Source organism: Marmota flaviventris, chromosome 7, assembly GCF_047511675.1.
Source record: "Marmota flaviventris isolate mMarFla1 chromosome 7, mMarFla1.hap1, whole genome shotgun sequence".
Taxonomy (NCBI): Eukaryota; Metazoa; Chordata; class Mammalia; order Rodentia; family Sciuridae; genus Marmota; species Marmota flaviventris.
The window spans coordinates 61363910-61379200 of record NC_092504.1 but is presented as its reverse complement, the minus strand read 5'-3'; the positions used below and the strand labels follow the sequence as shown (position 1 = coordinate 61379200).

The window sequence follows — 15291 nt, the reverse complement described above, 5'->3', positions numbered from 1 at the left end:
TTGGTATTGATATTAATGCAATAACCAGTACACAAAGTTTTATCTTCACCTATCTCAAGTCTGATTTTGAGTAATCTTAAAAGACATTTTTGTCGTACAAATGTAATTTCTGTAATAAAAACAGAAGTTTTTATGAGAAACAATTCTAAATTATATTCTTATGGTAACTAACACTTTGTTGTCTTTTAATTTTATTTATTTTTTAATTATTCCCTTATAGAATGTTTCCCCATCCCAGAGAGATGAAGTAATTCAATGGCTGGCCAAACTCAAGTACCAATTCAACCTTTACCCAGAAACATTTGCTCTTGCTAGCAGTCTTTTGGACAGATTTTTAGCTACTGTAAAGGTAAAAATTTTAATATTTAATAATATTTAATATTTACACATAACTTTTCCTTGAGAGTTTAGATATTAAACCACAGGTTATTGGTATACATAGTATAAAGTATAAATGAAGAACTTTCTTGGATAATGATGTTATGTACTCATGTCAAGATATAGTGTCTTCTATTGTTTTTAAAATTTTGTGTGTCTAATTGTACTCTTTTTGCTACAAGTACTCATAACTCATATTTACCCTATGAAATTTTGTTGTTTTTGTGGATTGATCCCAGGGGTCTTCGCTAATGAGCTATATCCTCAACCCTTTTTATTTTGAGACAGAGTTTCACCAAATTGCTTAAGGCCTTGCTAAATTTCTGAGACTTTGAACTTGGGATCCTCCTGTCTCAGCCTCCCAAGTTGCTGAAATTTTGATCTCTTTATTTAGTACAAACCATATAGCATTGGCAGAGTGTCTAGCCACCTTCTAACATGTTGGTGTACTAGAGGTGGACAGTTTAATCAGACTTAAAAAAGTGTAATAAGTTTTTTGCACATTTTTCTCTGTCATTCTTATTTATTAAATATGCATAGTCTGTGATTTTCCTGGACAATATGTAAATACTTTCCAGAAACATACTTGGGGATGTAAAGAGGTCATAAAATGACTTTGTTGTGTGTATATGTGAGTGTGGGTTTTATTTATTTTTTGGTACCAGGGATTGAATGTAGGGGCACTCAACTACTGAGCCACATCCCAGCCCTATTTTGTATTTTATTTAGAGACAGGTTTCACTGAGTTGCTTAGCACCTCACCTTTGCTGAGGCTGGCTTTGAACTCAAATGATTCTCCTGTCTCAGCCTTCCAAGTTGCTGGGATTACAGGTGTGTGCCACCGCGCCCGGCTAGAATGCTGTTATTTATCTCTGTCTTTTGTCTTTACCCTCTTCCCTTTCCCTTTACTATAGCTAACCTTTCTTTCACGGGTAATTCCATAGAAAGTTGAGTTTTCAAAGTTAGCATTCTTTCTTGGGTTGCATATTTTTCAAAATTGGTAATGAACTTACGACTTCTACCATAAAAAATTCTTAGGTTTACTGAAGATTTTAAACACATTTTTGGAAATTCTAGAAATAATTTTGCCAAATATAATCCTATTTTTAAATATTTCTTATTAGGTTTAATCATGTTAACATCAAATAACCTTATTTACAGATGGTTATGTATGGTTAATCTATATTGAAATAGTCTAAAATGTAGCTTAAATTAAAGACACTTAGACAAAAACCATAAAAGGGCTGCAGCAGTGAAGGGAGCCTCAATCCTAGCAGCAGAAATCACTGTGAAACCCTTAAAAATAAGGAGAGGCTAGGGATTTAATTCAGTGGTAGAATGCTTGCCTGTTAGCACATATGAAGCCCTGGGTTTAATCCCCAGCACTGCAGATAATAAAAAACTACTGTCAGCATATCTAAAAAGAACAACAACAACAAAGTCTGGATTGGGGATGGGGTTCAGTAGTGGTGTATTTGTCTAGTGTACTCAAGGCCCTGGGCTCAAAATAAACTGTATAGATGGATTGTAATATATATAATCAGCCTGAGAACTAATGTTTTTTAAAAAACATTATTGGGGGCTTGGGACCCTTAGTGGTAGAGCCCTTGCCTAGCATGCGTGAGGCACTGAGTTCGATCCTCAGCACCACATAAAAATAAAATGAAAATGTTTCCTTAAAAAATTGGGATTCTTTTTATTAATAAATTTTTTATTGGTACCCTTGTTTTAGAAGTAGTAGTGTTTGCCTAGAGTTGTTAGGTTCTTTTCTTTGTAAAGAATTCAGTTTATTTCAGAGATGAGGGTTTTATGTATTATATACATGGAGAAATAAGAACCCATAGAAAACTGTCCTAGCAACAAAATTAAATTTACTTTCTAGATTACCAGTGTCATGTCCCTTAACCTCTGAGACTAGTTTCTCAACTTTAAAAGGAAAACCTGATAGACAAGATATTATTTTTGGACAGGACTTTTTAACTGTAAAGCTCTGATTAATAATTATTTTCAAATGTTTATAGTATTGAATCATGTTTTATTTCTCTTGTGAACAAAGGATTGAAAGATCTGTAGGCTGTGCACCACTTATGCGGAAGCATAATATAAACATTGGTATGTTTATATCAGTTTAAAATAAGTGTTTAAACAGGTCATACTGTTTGTATGTTATTTAACTTGTACATCTTTGAATTTAATATGGCTAAATTGTTTGAATTAATAAAAATAGCATTTTGGTGCTGCATTGGCAGACACCTTGAACATGAGCCTATTTTATTATACATAGGAAAACAGGCAAATTCAAGTCATTTTGTGTTAAACCCAAGAAAGATTTTTTTTTTACCACTAATCTTGTATGTCTTTTTAGGGCCTTTTCTTTCTTACGAAGTAGGTATGTGTGTGTTTGTGTGTGTGTGCGCGCGTGCATATGTGCAAGGAATTAGAAAATTTCTACTTATCTAGCATCATAGTTTTTTAAAGCATTTGGAATGTGCTAGTTACTATGGTCTTTTATATTTTTTTCTTTAATTTCCATAATACCTTGTATATTATCTTATTAATACTTTGTTAGTTTTATTCTCTTTGGCTATCTAACTTTTAAAGTATGTGTGCATACACAAATATATTTTTAAATTTGGGGGACATTATTAAATTCTTGTAAAATGAAGCTTTTTGCTGGGTAGAGATTGACTTTATAAGCTAACTGACTAAACTTTTCAATAGTGGAATAATTTTATTTCCATAGAATAGCTCATGCCTAAGGTTGTGATGTTAAGTTAGCTCTGAGCTAGAAAGGAATTGATAGAAATTGAATTAATTGAATTCTATAGAATTGTGTGTACTTGTCTCAGCATATTTAGTCAGCATATTTAGTTTTCAAACTTTAAACTCTTTAAAAAACTACTAAAGGTGCTTTTTTTTCCCTTTTTCAAAATTTTAGGCCCACCCAAAATACTTGAGTTGTATTGCAATCAGCTGTTTTTTCCTAGCTGCCAAGACTGTTGAAGAGGATGAGGTAATAAATCCTTTCAAGATTAGTTGTTTCTCTTTTTTCTCTTATTAACTTGCCTTTTGTTTGCCAAGACAAAAATTTAACGTGAATTTATTTCTGTCTTCTTCCTGTTCCCCTTTTCTTTGGATAGAAAATTCCAGTACTAAAGGTATTGGCAAGAGACAGTTTCTGTGGGTGTTCCTCATCTGAAATTTTGAGAATGGAGAGAATTATTCTGGATAAATTGAATTGGGATCTTCACACAGCCACACCATTGGATTTTCTTCACATTGTAACTATACCTAGTCTTTCAGTTTCATATTTCAATATGTATGTAATATATAAATTATACCCAAAATTTTTCTGTAATTTGAAAGAGATTACCCACTTTTTTTTTTTGTACTGATTTTTAGGAAAACTATTTGAAATTAGCTAAGGAAAAGTTAGAAGTATGATATATGTCAAATCTCTGAAGCTAAAGTTGCAAATTTAGAACTTGAGTAATACCTGAGGAGATTACATCAATTTTTATACATAATTTTCTGCACATTTAAATAAAATTAAAATAATAATGTTCTTTTTATTTTCAGTTCCATGCCATTGCCTTGTCAACTAGGCCTCAGATACTTTTCAGTTTGCCCAAATTGAGCCCATCTCAACATTTGGCGGTCCTTACCAAACAACTACTTCACTGTATGGCCTGTAACCAACTTCTGCAATTCAAAGGATCCATGCTTGCTCTGGCCATGGTTAGTTTGGAAATGGAGAAACTGATTCCTGATTGGCTTCCTCTTACAATTGAACTGCTTCAGAAAGCACAGGTAGGCCAGTCTGATTAAATAGAATTCATTTTGTTTTTATTTTATTGGGGTACATAAGACATTTCTAATCTGTAAAGGTAAACTATTCTTTAGAGTAGAAAAGAAGAAAGTGTTATACACTTTAAACTTGTGGGGTAGGTGTCTTTTTCTTTTACAAAATTTGCATTTTTTTAATTATTATTTTCAACCCTTCTAGGTTACTTAATATCTAAGAATTTTGAAAACTGAAGATTCTCAATATATTCCCCTTTAGTTTTATATAAAGTAACTTTGGTTGTATTTAGTTTGTTAGTAGGTTGATAAATCAGCAACCATCTAAGCAAAATTTCAAGATTTAGTGGAGAAAGTTCTCATTCAAATGTCAAGTTAGTAATAGTGCTATATATTATCAGTTACTTGGAGGGAATCCTTATTGGTTCATTATATCACTAAGTAGAATTCATCAAGTTTAGATCTGTTGCAAACCATACTCCTACCCTTAAAATAAAAGACTGAAGAACTCCCTTTCACTTTTTATGTCTATTTATTCTCATTTAGCAGTACATTTTCTTACTTGTTATATTGATTTTATTTAGAAGACAAATTCTGAGCTTAAAAACATAAAAGAAAAATAATACTTGAATTTGCTGTTCGGTAGGATATTATTGATGATGTTTAATGATGAGCACTCTGAAATTAGGAGACACTTAAGAAGTATCTCAGTGCTAAAACCTTACCTTCTGAGAATTTTGGATCGTAGTTTGTGAGCAGAGAAGAACTGAGTCTTTTCATAAAAAAGATGATCAGACCAATATATTAGCCTGTTGTACTACTTATGTAGTATAACAGGCTGTTTTCCTTTTATAAAGGAGATACATTGTTCTAATAAATACCATATCTTAGATTGAAATAACTTGAGTGTTTCTTTCCATTGAATTAAATGGGTAATGAAAATAAATCCTAAGAGGTAGTTGCTATTTAGTGAGGAGTTTTAGAAACTGTCATAAACTACCATACAAGTGAATAGCATGAACCAGAAAATTGACTTTGCTTGCATCAGGTGTTGGAAAGTAAAGTTGAATATTAATCATCAACATTGGACTGTGAAGTTGGGGAATAGGCATTAATAGAAAACCTCCTATATTACCTTATTTTTTTTATTGGAACGTGACCTATCTTTAAATGCTTCCTGAATTGGCCTATTTGTCTATTCCCAAGGTAGTTCAGAAAAAAGTTGCTATGTAAAGTGTTATTGTCATAAAGAAAGAGCAGATTTTGAAGCATAAATAAGAATGTTGTAAATAGCAGAGTAAATTCTGTAGCTTTGTGAACTTATTCTCTATTGAAGAACCCTGGGGAATCCGCTGATTCCCTTTTGTATATTTTGGGAGGGGCTAAAAGAAGAAAGTGTTTACTGAAATTTCTTTTCTTCTTAGCTGAATGAGTATTATAAACTTGACGTTTGACAGGATCTTCTTAGATCAACTCCTTTATTTTACAACTCTAGGGAACTTTGGACTTTGTTAGAGTCACATAGAACTTAACTAGTGAAGAAGACTTAAAAACCAGTGTTTTTTCCATACCACACCACTCTTAAAGAATTTAGTCCAGTGGTTTTCAGAGTTTCTTTTAGAAGTGGAACCTTTTCTTTGCCTTTCTCCTTATAACAAAATTTATACATACAATCCCAGAATAGAGTAGAAAAGTGGCCTTTGTAATAAGCATTCAGGGCAGAGACCTATTGGGGGCAGAGTCCTTACTGATCAGAATGTTTTCCTTTCTATAATCTGTTTGGACATACTTTGAACACTACTGTTCCATTCTTTCTCATATACATTATATGAGTATATTAGCAATTATATTCTACAAACATTTATTGAGAAATCTATGATCTACACATTGGGAAAACAATGATTTTAAAAGAAATAAAGGTTTCCGCTGCATGTAGTATTCAAGCTGCAATGGGGAAGATAATAAACCAATACAAGTAAGCTCACAAAACTTGGTAGAGACTTTGGAATTTTGTGTAGCAGTTCTATCTGGCTAAGTTCACCTTTGTTCAGGTTGGAACATCAGGTATAGTATCTTTGTAATTGACCCTTGACAAGGCCTGGTCTAATATAGCATATTTTTGCATCAAACTGAGATCATGCCTGTAATAATAATAATAATAATAATATTATTATTATTATTATTATTATTTATTTTGGCAGTGCTAGGGATCAAACTCAGGATCTTGCATATAGTAGACAAGCCCCCAGCCCAGTGCCAGTATTACTTCTGACATGATTCCCAGCATCTTGGTTTGAGGGGGAGGGTCCATTTGTAGACATTTTTGTGCTGTGAAGAGGCCACAATCACTAGGTCTGCCCTCTCTGCATTTGGGACAAGGTATGGTGAGTGTTTTCTGGTTTGAAAGGCAAAACTTCTCCCTCCTGGCCTTTCCCCCTCCCAAGCCAAAATTTTGTACTGCCTCTTGGTCTCTACTCTGGGACAGCTCAACCTTTTTTTACCCTTCTCTTCTTGCTCTGTTTAATGGCTGTGCTCACGTTCTCCCTGTGACTAATGTGGCCCACTCTTATATAATCTCAGGGTGTTAACTCTACCTAGATTAGTGTGGTGATCTCCCTAATTTCTAGTGAAGAAGTTCGTCAGTTTTCTAGTTTAAAACTAAAGTAGAGAATTGAAAAGGCTTACCCTCCCCACCAGAGTCTTCTCGTTATTCCTAAAGGTGCCTAAGGTCACACTTCCAGCACGTATTTTCAGTGCTGCTTTCTGCCCACCAAACCCAAATCTATTTGGACCTATCCCTTTGTCATACTGTTGTACTTCTGTTTCTCATCAGTAACATATCTGAAATCTGTTTTAGTGCTTCTTAACCTATCTCCTTGTTAAACTAAATTAGTTTTGTTTTTCTGGCAGAGGATACATCATATTAAGATTTGGGGAGACAGTCATTAAAATTAATAATGGTTCTACTGGCACCAAGTAATTAGAAAATGTTCATTTTAAATGTTTTTAACAGATCCATTAGAGGACTTGTCTAGTATCTAGAGTTGTGGAAATTTCAGTATTATGTACATTTGGTTTTGCCACTGGATCGCAATAAGGATTTTTTTCTTTAGAAAAAGGTCAGATTGTTACTAGATGAGAGGTTTAATTTGATGTGTTCTTTTGGACAGAGGACTGCCTTGAGACTTGGGTGGAAGATAGAGCGCATTCAGATAGTATTAGTTTGATTTGGCGGGGGGGGGGGGTCTGCTGGGAATTGAACCCGGGGCCTTGTGCATGCAAGGCAAGTACTCTTCCAACTGAACTATGTCTCCTTTTACTGACATTCTAGCTATTATTTTCTGCCAGTCTTCACTTCTAAAACAATTCCATATTTCTTTTTTTTCCCCTACACAGAAAGATTATGGTGACTTAGTCTTTCTACATATATGTATCATTTTTCAGGATTCTTCCATAGTATTATGCCCAGTGATCAAAGCTTTAATATTTTTATAATTTTGCTTTTCTGAGTTGCAACAGAAATTTAGTTGCTAAAGAACAAGTTTGTTAAACTTGGAACATTTTAGAAATAATTTCTACACCATAGTCTTTTTTCCCCACTATCCAATTTCTTTTATCTCTAGTACTTCTCTTTTATAAGCTGCTCAAAATATTGGCAGAAGCCCCAGTGCTTTTTTCCCAGTATTTCACCATAGGCTAGCTTATTCTACATCTCTGGGTTCTACATATGACCCAGCCTACAATAGTAAGCTTGATGTTGGGGGACTATCTTAAGTATTATTTTATTTAAGGAAATAAATTCCTAATACTAGCTAATATCTTACCAGTGGTGTGTTATCAAGTGCTCTTCAAAGTAGGGACAAAATATCAGTGAACAAAACAGTAGATCTTCAAATGCCATTTTCATGTTTTATTTCTGACAGTTTGAGGTAATTTTATGTCTGTATTACATGATGACTAACACGAGACTGTCATCCTTTCCTGGTTAACATATAATGAATATATTTAGAGATAAAATTAATTTTTGTGACCAAATATGTTCTTATAGAATGTTTTATTTTCCTTTGATTTCACTATAAAGAATTGAAGACACTCATATACTAAATGCTGCAGGTTATATAGGAATGAATAACACTTATTAAGAAAGGTCCAAAATACCTACAGAGTGCACAACACTAAGTGATCCCTGATAAATGTTCAAAAGAAGCTTCCTGAAGGTAATAGGGTTTAGTTAGGCTAGAGGCAATGGGTAATGCAGTTTCACAGGTAGAAACAGGATAAGCCAGGATAAAGAAAGAAAGGGAGAAAATTGTATGTAAATAGACCAGGCCTTTTGGTAGGAATGTAGAGCATAAATTTGGGATATGTTAGGAAATAGGGCTGGAAAATGAGGTTTGGGCTGATTATAGATAATAAGCTAAATTCCTTTTCCTTATTTCATATTTCTGGTAGGCATTGGGGTACTACTAGAGAAATTTGAATAAGCTAGATATATATGATGTTGTATGTTATTTAGACAGTGCTATAATTACAGGTAAAGTAAGACTTTTTACCCAGTTAAGATTTTTAGAGGCCTTACTTGTACAGGCATTCTACTAGAAACTTAGTGATGTGATACGGTGCTTATAATTTGAGATCTTTTAGTCTATAATGGAAAAGCTAAGTGATCAAACAGATTATTCTAATACAATATGGAAAGTATGATGATACTTTGATATAGAAGCAGATGACCATAAATTGGGGGATTCAGAGGGTTGGAATCAAGTGTGACTTCAAAAAAGGACTGATACTTGAACTATTCTGAAGGATAAAAAGGAATAAGCAAAATTCCCAAATCAAATAGAAAGATTAACAAAGATATTGCCTAGTATTTTTAAGTTTTACTGTCTTCTATAAAAATGTGTCTAAAGTTTTAAAGCAAGGTACTGAAATTGTTTTAATTCTTAGATAAGCTTCCCCACCCAATTTTTTTCCCCCTTGCCTCTGGCTTCTTCTTAAATTCTTAATGACTTTTGTATTTATCTTCTACTTTGATCTTCATGGGAAAACATTAGAAAAGGCCAAAAAGGGTAAGGTGAAGGGTAGACAAAAATAATAGACTGGGGGTGGGGTGGGCAGGGATGTGATAAGTAAACAAACAGACAAAAAGACATTGCTTATATAGCAGTGAACAAAAGAGAATAGATTTTTGATCCCAGGTAAATGTTCAGCATAAAATTGCAGATATAGAATTCAAGTTCCAGTAGCCAGGTGTGGTGGGTCACACTTGTTATCCCAGCGGCTCAGGAGGCCGAGACAGGAGAATCACGAGTTCAAAGCCAGCTTCAGCAATGGCGAGGTGCTAAGCAACTCGGAACCTGTCTCTAATAAAATACAAAATAGGGCTGGGGATGTGGTTCATTGGTCGAGTGCCCCTGAGTTCAATCCCCGGTACCCAAAAAAAAACAAAAAAGAGAATTTAAATTCCCGAAATATTTACATTAGATATGGACACAATTTAAGATGGGGTGGGTAGGCCATAGGCATTTATAAGTTTGAAGTAGATGTGGGAAAAGAAGAGAAAGCTGAAGGAACAAGAGGATGCAGCAAGGAAAAGTGGCCAGCAAAGATTACAATAGCCTATTTTAATTAATGATCAATGTTGTTTTTCCCCCTCCTTGGTCCAGATGGATAGCTCCCACTTGATCCACTGTCGGGAGCTTGTGGCACATCACCTCTCTACTCTGCAGTCTTCCCTGCCTCTAAATTCCGTTTATGTCTACCGTCCCCTCAAGCACACCCTGGTGACCTGTGACAAAGGAGCATTCAGATTACATCCCTCCTCTGTCTCAGACCCAGATTTCTCCAAGGACAACAGCAAGCCAGAAGTGCCAGTCAGAGGTACAGCAGCCTTCTACCATCTCCCAGCTGTCAGTGGGTGCAAGCATACCTCTGCTAAGCGCAAAGTAGAGGAAATGGAAGTGGATGATTTCTATGATGGAATCAAACGGCTCTATAATGAAGATAGTGCTTCTGAAAATGTGGGTTCTGTGTGTGGCACTGATTTATCAAGGCAAGAGGGACATGCTTCCCCTTGTCCACCTTTGCAACCTGTTTCTGTCATGTAGTTAGCTTTCAGTGCAAACTAAGGTTGACTGTTCTGGGAATCAGAATATGCAAAACCAGGAAAGTCTGTAGAGGGCTGTGTATCTTATCCAGCTGGTTTGAAGTGAGCCAGGAAAAAGTTTCTTTTTTTTCTTTAATTTCATTTACTTGTGCAGCTAATTGAATTTTTTAAAGGCCTATAAACACAAAAGATCCAAAATATTTTTTAAAAGTTAAAAAAAAAAAAAAAAACTTCTTTGTAGTATACCAGTTTCACTTTTCTCTGCTAAAATGTAGTTTGCCCCATGTCAAAAATTACACCCGTAATGTTCCGAAAAAGTTCTAAAACTCTAGCAACTGTGTTCCTGTCATCCTGACTTAAATTGTATTGCTTTTGCTTGCTTCTCCACTGAATAGTTAACAAATTTTATGTTCATCTCTATCTTCTGACTTCACTGAATAGGTAACGCTGAATTTTTTTTTTTTAACCAGTTTAATTTAGTATGGCAGCCATGTACAATTCATGATTCAACTCCAGTTAATCTGAAAAGGGTACTTTGGAATTATCCCATATGAATCAGGTGGTAGTAGGAAAAAGTTCTCATGTTACCACATGATTTTTTGATCTTATTTCAATTTTTAGAGTTTACAAACAAAGTAACTTCATTTTTGTTTAAAGTGAAGCTTGAAATGGCATGTAATTAAGACAGATTTGTTGAAAGCATTTTTGACAGTTGTATAAAAGAATTTGTGATAAAGTTAATATATCCCGGTGCTTACCAAAGAAACATGTATGTAACCTATAATTAGATTTTTTTTGTAACTGATTTGTTTTCACTCATTGATAATCAGTAGGAGAGACTGTCTAGATATTGGGGCAGCTCTAATGATTTGAGTCTTGTAATATGTAATAACTGAATTTAGTACCCTACTTTTATGTTAAGTTATTAGGACTTTCTTGATAAAAGTTATTCTCCTCTCCCCCACCCCAATATACCTATGTTTTTCTTAACTTCTGGATCCTGAGCTCCCTTCACAGTCTGAAGAAGGTATTACAGCCAGAACCATGTACTGATGATAAAAAGCCTCTGGAAGCAATAAAAAGTTGTCCTTAATCTTTGTGTCTGAAGTTCCCCCCCCCCCTTTATGAAGGGACGGTTTCCTGGGTACTTAGGTACTGCTATTTGAACAAAGGAAAAAAATAGAAAATATTAAGATATGTTTACTAAAAATAAAACATGAAAAAAAAAAAAAAAAGGGATATGAATGTGACAAGGATGCAGGTTTTAGACATGAGAATTTTCCCTTTATGGTGTTTTGTCACTGATGGGCTGTGGATCTTCCAAACAGTAAATTTTTATACTAATGGGACTGTGTAGGGGAAGGCCCAGATCTGCATCTAGGAAACATTTTTAGCCCACTGATTTTGTTCAGGTATAGCAGAGCAAGGTTGAAATTTTATAACCTTGAAGGGGAATATTTTGCTTATGTCTAAGTTCAGGGAATGAGGGAAGATGATAAAGAAATTGTTATTGAAGATAGCAGTAATTGGCCTCAGATACATATTTTTTAAAATTCCATAACTGTATATTCACAGTATCTACAAAACAAATGGCACTTAGTTCCCCCCACCCCCATAACAGATGACATAGTTTTGTTATGTAGAAAGCCGGGAGTAAAATTAAATCCAGATTTAGAATAATTAATTTTTAGTCCTAGAGCTTCAAGTTGAGCAAAATTAGAGGGCAACAGGATTTTGATCATTTGATCTTGAGTTTTTCTAGTATTAAAAATGGATAGTAGTTGGGTGCGGTGTAAATCCAGCTACTCTGGAGATGAGAATACAAAGTTTGAGGCCAGCCTCAGCAACTTAAGAGTCCCTGTCTTAAAAGTGGTGCTGGGGATGTAGCCCAGTGGTACAGTGCCCCTGGATTCAATCTCCAGTACTCCACCCCACCAAAAATAAATATATAAAGCACAGTGCTACATACCAGTAACTCCTGCTACTTGGGAGACTGAGGTAAGAGGATTACTCATGCCCAGGAATTTGGGACCCAGCCTGGACAAATGTAGCAAGACCCTGTCTCTCCCCCAACCCTCCCAAAAATGTGGTAAATCAGTTTGGAAACAGTATTATTTCCATGGGACACTGAATCAAGTGGGTGGTTGGACTTCTAGTTTTCATGCCTCAAAGTTCATTTAACCCATAGTTCAAGTTATAATACTTGAGACCTGACCCGTGTACCCTTTCAATATGTGTTCCCTGGTAAGTCTAGAGAACTCAGCTCACTTTCTATGGTCTCTTTGAAAACTCTGGCTTGAGAAATAGCAGTGAACTAACTTTTCATTAAGAATATTCTAACTATTCCTGTTTTATCCAAAACTTAATCTGTCCCAAGTTGGTATCTTGGCATGACAGCCAAGATTTGGGAACTATGTATCATAATTGTTTGGTGCCTCCTGGTGGTTATAAGACCATTCCATGAAGCCTCTGGAAAGGCTAGGAAACTTGATGGGCATAAAGTAGTTCTTCTCTAATACTCCCACAGAAGAGGGGAAGAACATGCTGTAGTTCTTGAAGATGAAACTATAAGGGACTATTAAAGAATAATATGAAGTTAGTTACCTGTGGAGAAGTGAATGTTTCCCCTATAGATGGATGATTGTCTTAGTGTGGAGGGAGAAGGAGAGCTGGGAATGAGTGCTTCCAAACACCAAAGAAAGCAAATGTAACACACTTGTGAGAAATATTCCTGACACTGCCTTTGTCTCTGAAGAAAGCTCTTGACTCAGTTGCCTCAGCTTCCCACTGTTGAGGGAATTGAGAGATCAGTGTCTGCCCACCCAAGAAGTACTATTTCTTCTCTGTGTTAGAGCCAACCACTTTTGTGTTGTCTATACTCCTCACATACCTGGATTGTCAAGCTTCCCAGTTAACTCTTCCTGAAGCAAGAAGGCAGGTTGTGCTTGAACATTACTGCCCAAAGCAGCATGGTGTTTTCTTCCCTTGAGCAGAAAATGTTATTAAGCTAATGATGCTCAGCCAACATGACGGGTAGCTTATCTTCTTTCTAAGGTAGTTTGTACATTCTATAACTGAAAAGGGAAGACACTGTGCCAAACTTTCTCACAATCATCCTGAGAGAAGCATCTCTGGTTTACATTATCAAATTGAGGGTTAAGAGAGTTGTACAGTGCCACATAGCCAAGAATTTTGAAAGAGGTTCAACTTCTAACTCATCTTAAACCTCTACCCTTCTATTTGACATCAGGATGTTTTGACATGTAAATGTCACTTCTAAAGCCTCTCAAATTCTTGAAATTAGCATTTAAACTATGTTAATAACAGTTTTCTATACTTACTAAATAATGCTTTGAGCTTTGACCACTAGATGGTGCTTCCAGAAAAAGAATCATTCATTGTTTTAAATTTCTGAAAGAAATTGAGTTTTGGGGGGCTTCATCTAAGGTAATGAGCAGTTGAACACTGCCCTGGTTACTAAGTGCCACTGCATCAACAATTTTTGCAGTTACTAGTACAGATCACTTAAGGTACAGGATGCATGTAAAACGGAATGTCAGCAAAATCAGAGAAGGGTAAAAAAATGACTGGGTACCCAGTCTCAAACCAAAAACAAAACAAAACCCAGACCAATTTTACAAATTAAGCATCCTAATTAGTGAGTTTTGTGAGTCCTACAAAGTAGCCTAGAAATAAAACTGAGATGGTGTGAAAAATAGGTTCTAAAAGCTTGATGCTTGAGTTGGATTCCACCAGTCATTAGGACAGTAAAGAATAAAATGTTCACAGCCAGCATGCATCAAGGAATTAAAACTTTTTCTCCTCATAGTGATGAATTGAGTGGGTTTTACAAAATACTGATATGTAGGACAACTCCACTTCTGCCATCTGTTGATTACTCTTCAATGCACAACCAACAATGGCTTATACAGAAATATGAATTCACAATTCTAGTTTTGTAGCTCCCCGCTTCTGAGTTAAGGATGAGGGAGAACTCTCCTTTTAGACTCAACATATAATCTTCATAGCAGATCAAATGTCAGAACTGTTGGTCTTATTATGTTACACAATAGCTAAGGCAATAAAGAAGGAAAAAAAAATTTTTTTTTCTCAAATAGCTCTAGACACAGTGGACTGGTGTCTTATTTCCTGGGAACAGCTTATTTTATTACGCAGCAGATACCCCCGAATGAAGGGCAAACTCCAGCAAAGAACAACAGAAATGCAACTGGTAATGGGACTCTCTTGCTATTCAGAATATAATCTATCTTCAGATAAATTAGCAATGGAAAGGGCTTACTTTTTCCTTCACTCCAAAAATTTACTATGCTTAGGAGGTGTAGAGGGAGAAGTGCACCTAACATACGTTTGGTGCATTATGTAGAATAAAGTTTATGGAAAGGGAGTAGTATGGGTGGATGTAAAAAGCAAGGAGAGCTAGATCTGCAACTCATCAGAGTTCTAAAAACATGTACAAAGAATGCCTGGGTTATGCCCAACTCCTGATGGAATGTTATTCTACTCTTTACACAGACGTGCACATTCATTCTTTTGTGGGACAGACCTCATTAAAATAGCCTCTGCCTCTCCCGAGGCATAATTTTGAAAGACAATTTCCACAAAGGAAGGGAAGGCCATTCAACTCATGGTACTTCAAATGATTTGAGGCAGATGTGGACTCTTGCACTCCATATGATGTTCCACTGACAACCAGCAGATTGCATTTCTATAGAGTTACTAGTCAGGAATGGCAATGTTGAAAAGGCTTACATGAGTCTTCACAAATGAATATATTCAGTTCCTTCACCAGCCCTGGGAATGACAGTTGCTCTCTGGAGATTGATCTGAAAGCCAGATGGCATCAGTCACAAGGACTAGATACCACAGTCATAACAATTCAAGCACACGGGACTTCCAAGTGGGCCCTCATGCCCTCACTGTCAATCTCCACGGTAGAAAGATGGTAAATCATCTGTCAAACAAAAGGTTTCGTGTAGAAAGTTCAC

General features: G+C 35.5%; 2 protein-coding genes across 5 annotated transcripts in view; one reads left to right on the top strand and one right to left on the bottom strand.

Moving 5' to 3' along the window:
• The window catches only part of Ccni (cyclin I), a 26321-nt gene extending 14943 nt beyond the window's left edge, over window positions 1-11378 (top strand). For 2 of the 3 annotated variants that reach the window (XM_027939794.3, XM_027939792.3), the window contains 5 exons: window positions 221-349; window positions 3317-3391; window positions 3519-3659; window positions 3958-4188; window positions 9846-11378. In XM_027939794.3, coding sequence (XP_027795595.2) covers window positions 221-349; window positions 3317-3391; window positions 3519-3659; window positions 3958-4188; window positions 9846-10286 — 1017 coding nt within the window. In that variant the 3' untranslated portion in view covers window positions 10287-11378. The remainder of the gene's footprint in view (window positions 1-220; window positions 350-3316; window positions 3392-3518; window positions 3660-3957; window positions 4189-9845) is intronic. The other variant, XM_027939793.3, reaches the window with a different exon arrangement.
• The window catches only part of Septin11 (septin 11), a 95515-nt gene continuing 90961 nt past the window's right edge, over window positions 10738-15291 (bottom strand). The window contains exon 12 of one of the 2 annotated variants that reach the window (XM_071614352.1): window positions 10738-15257. The gene's annotated coding sequence lies outside the window, so the exon portion shown is untranslated. The other variant, XM_071614353.1, reaches the window with a different exon arrangement.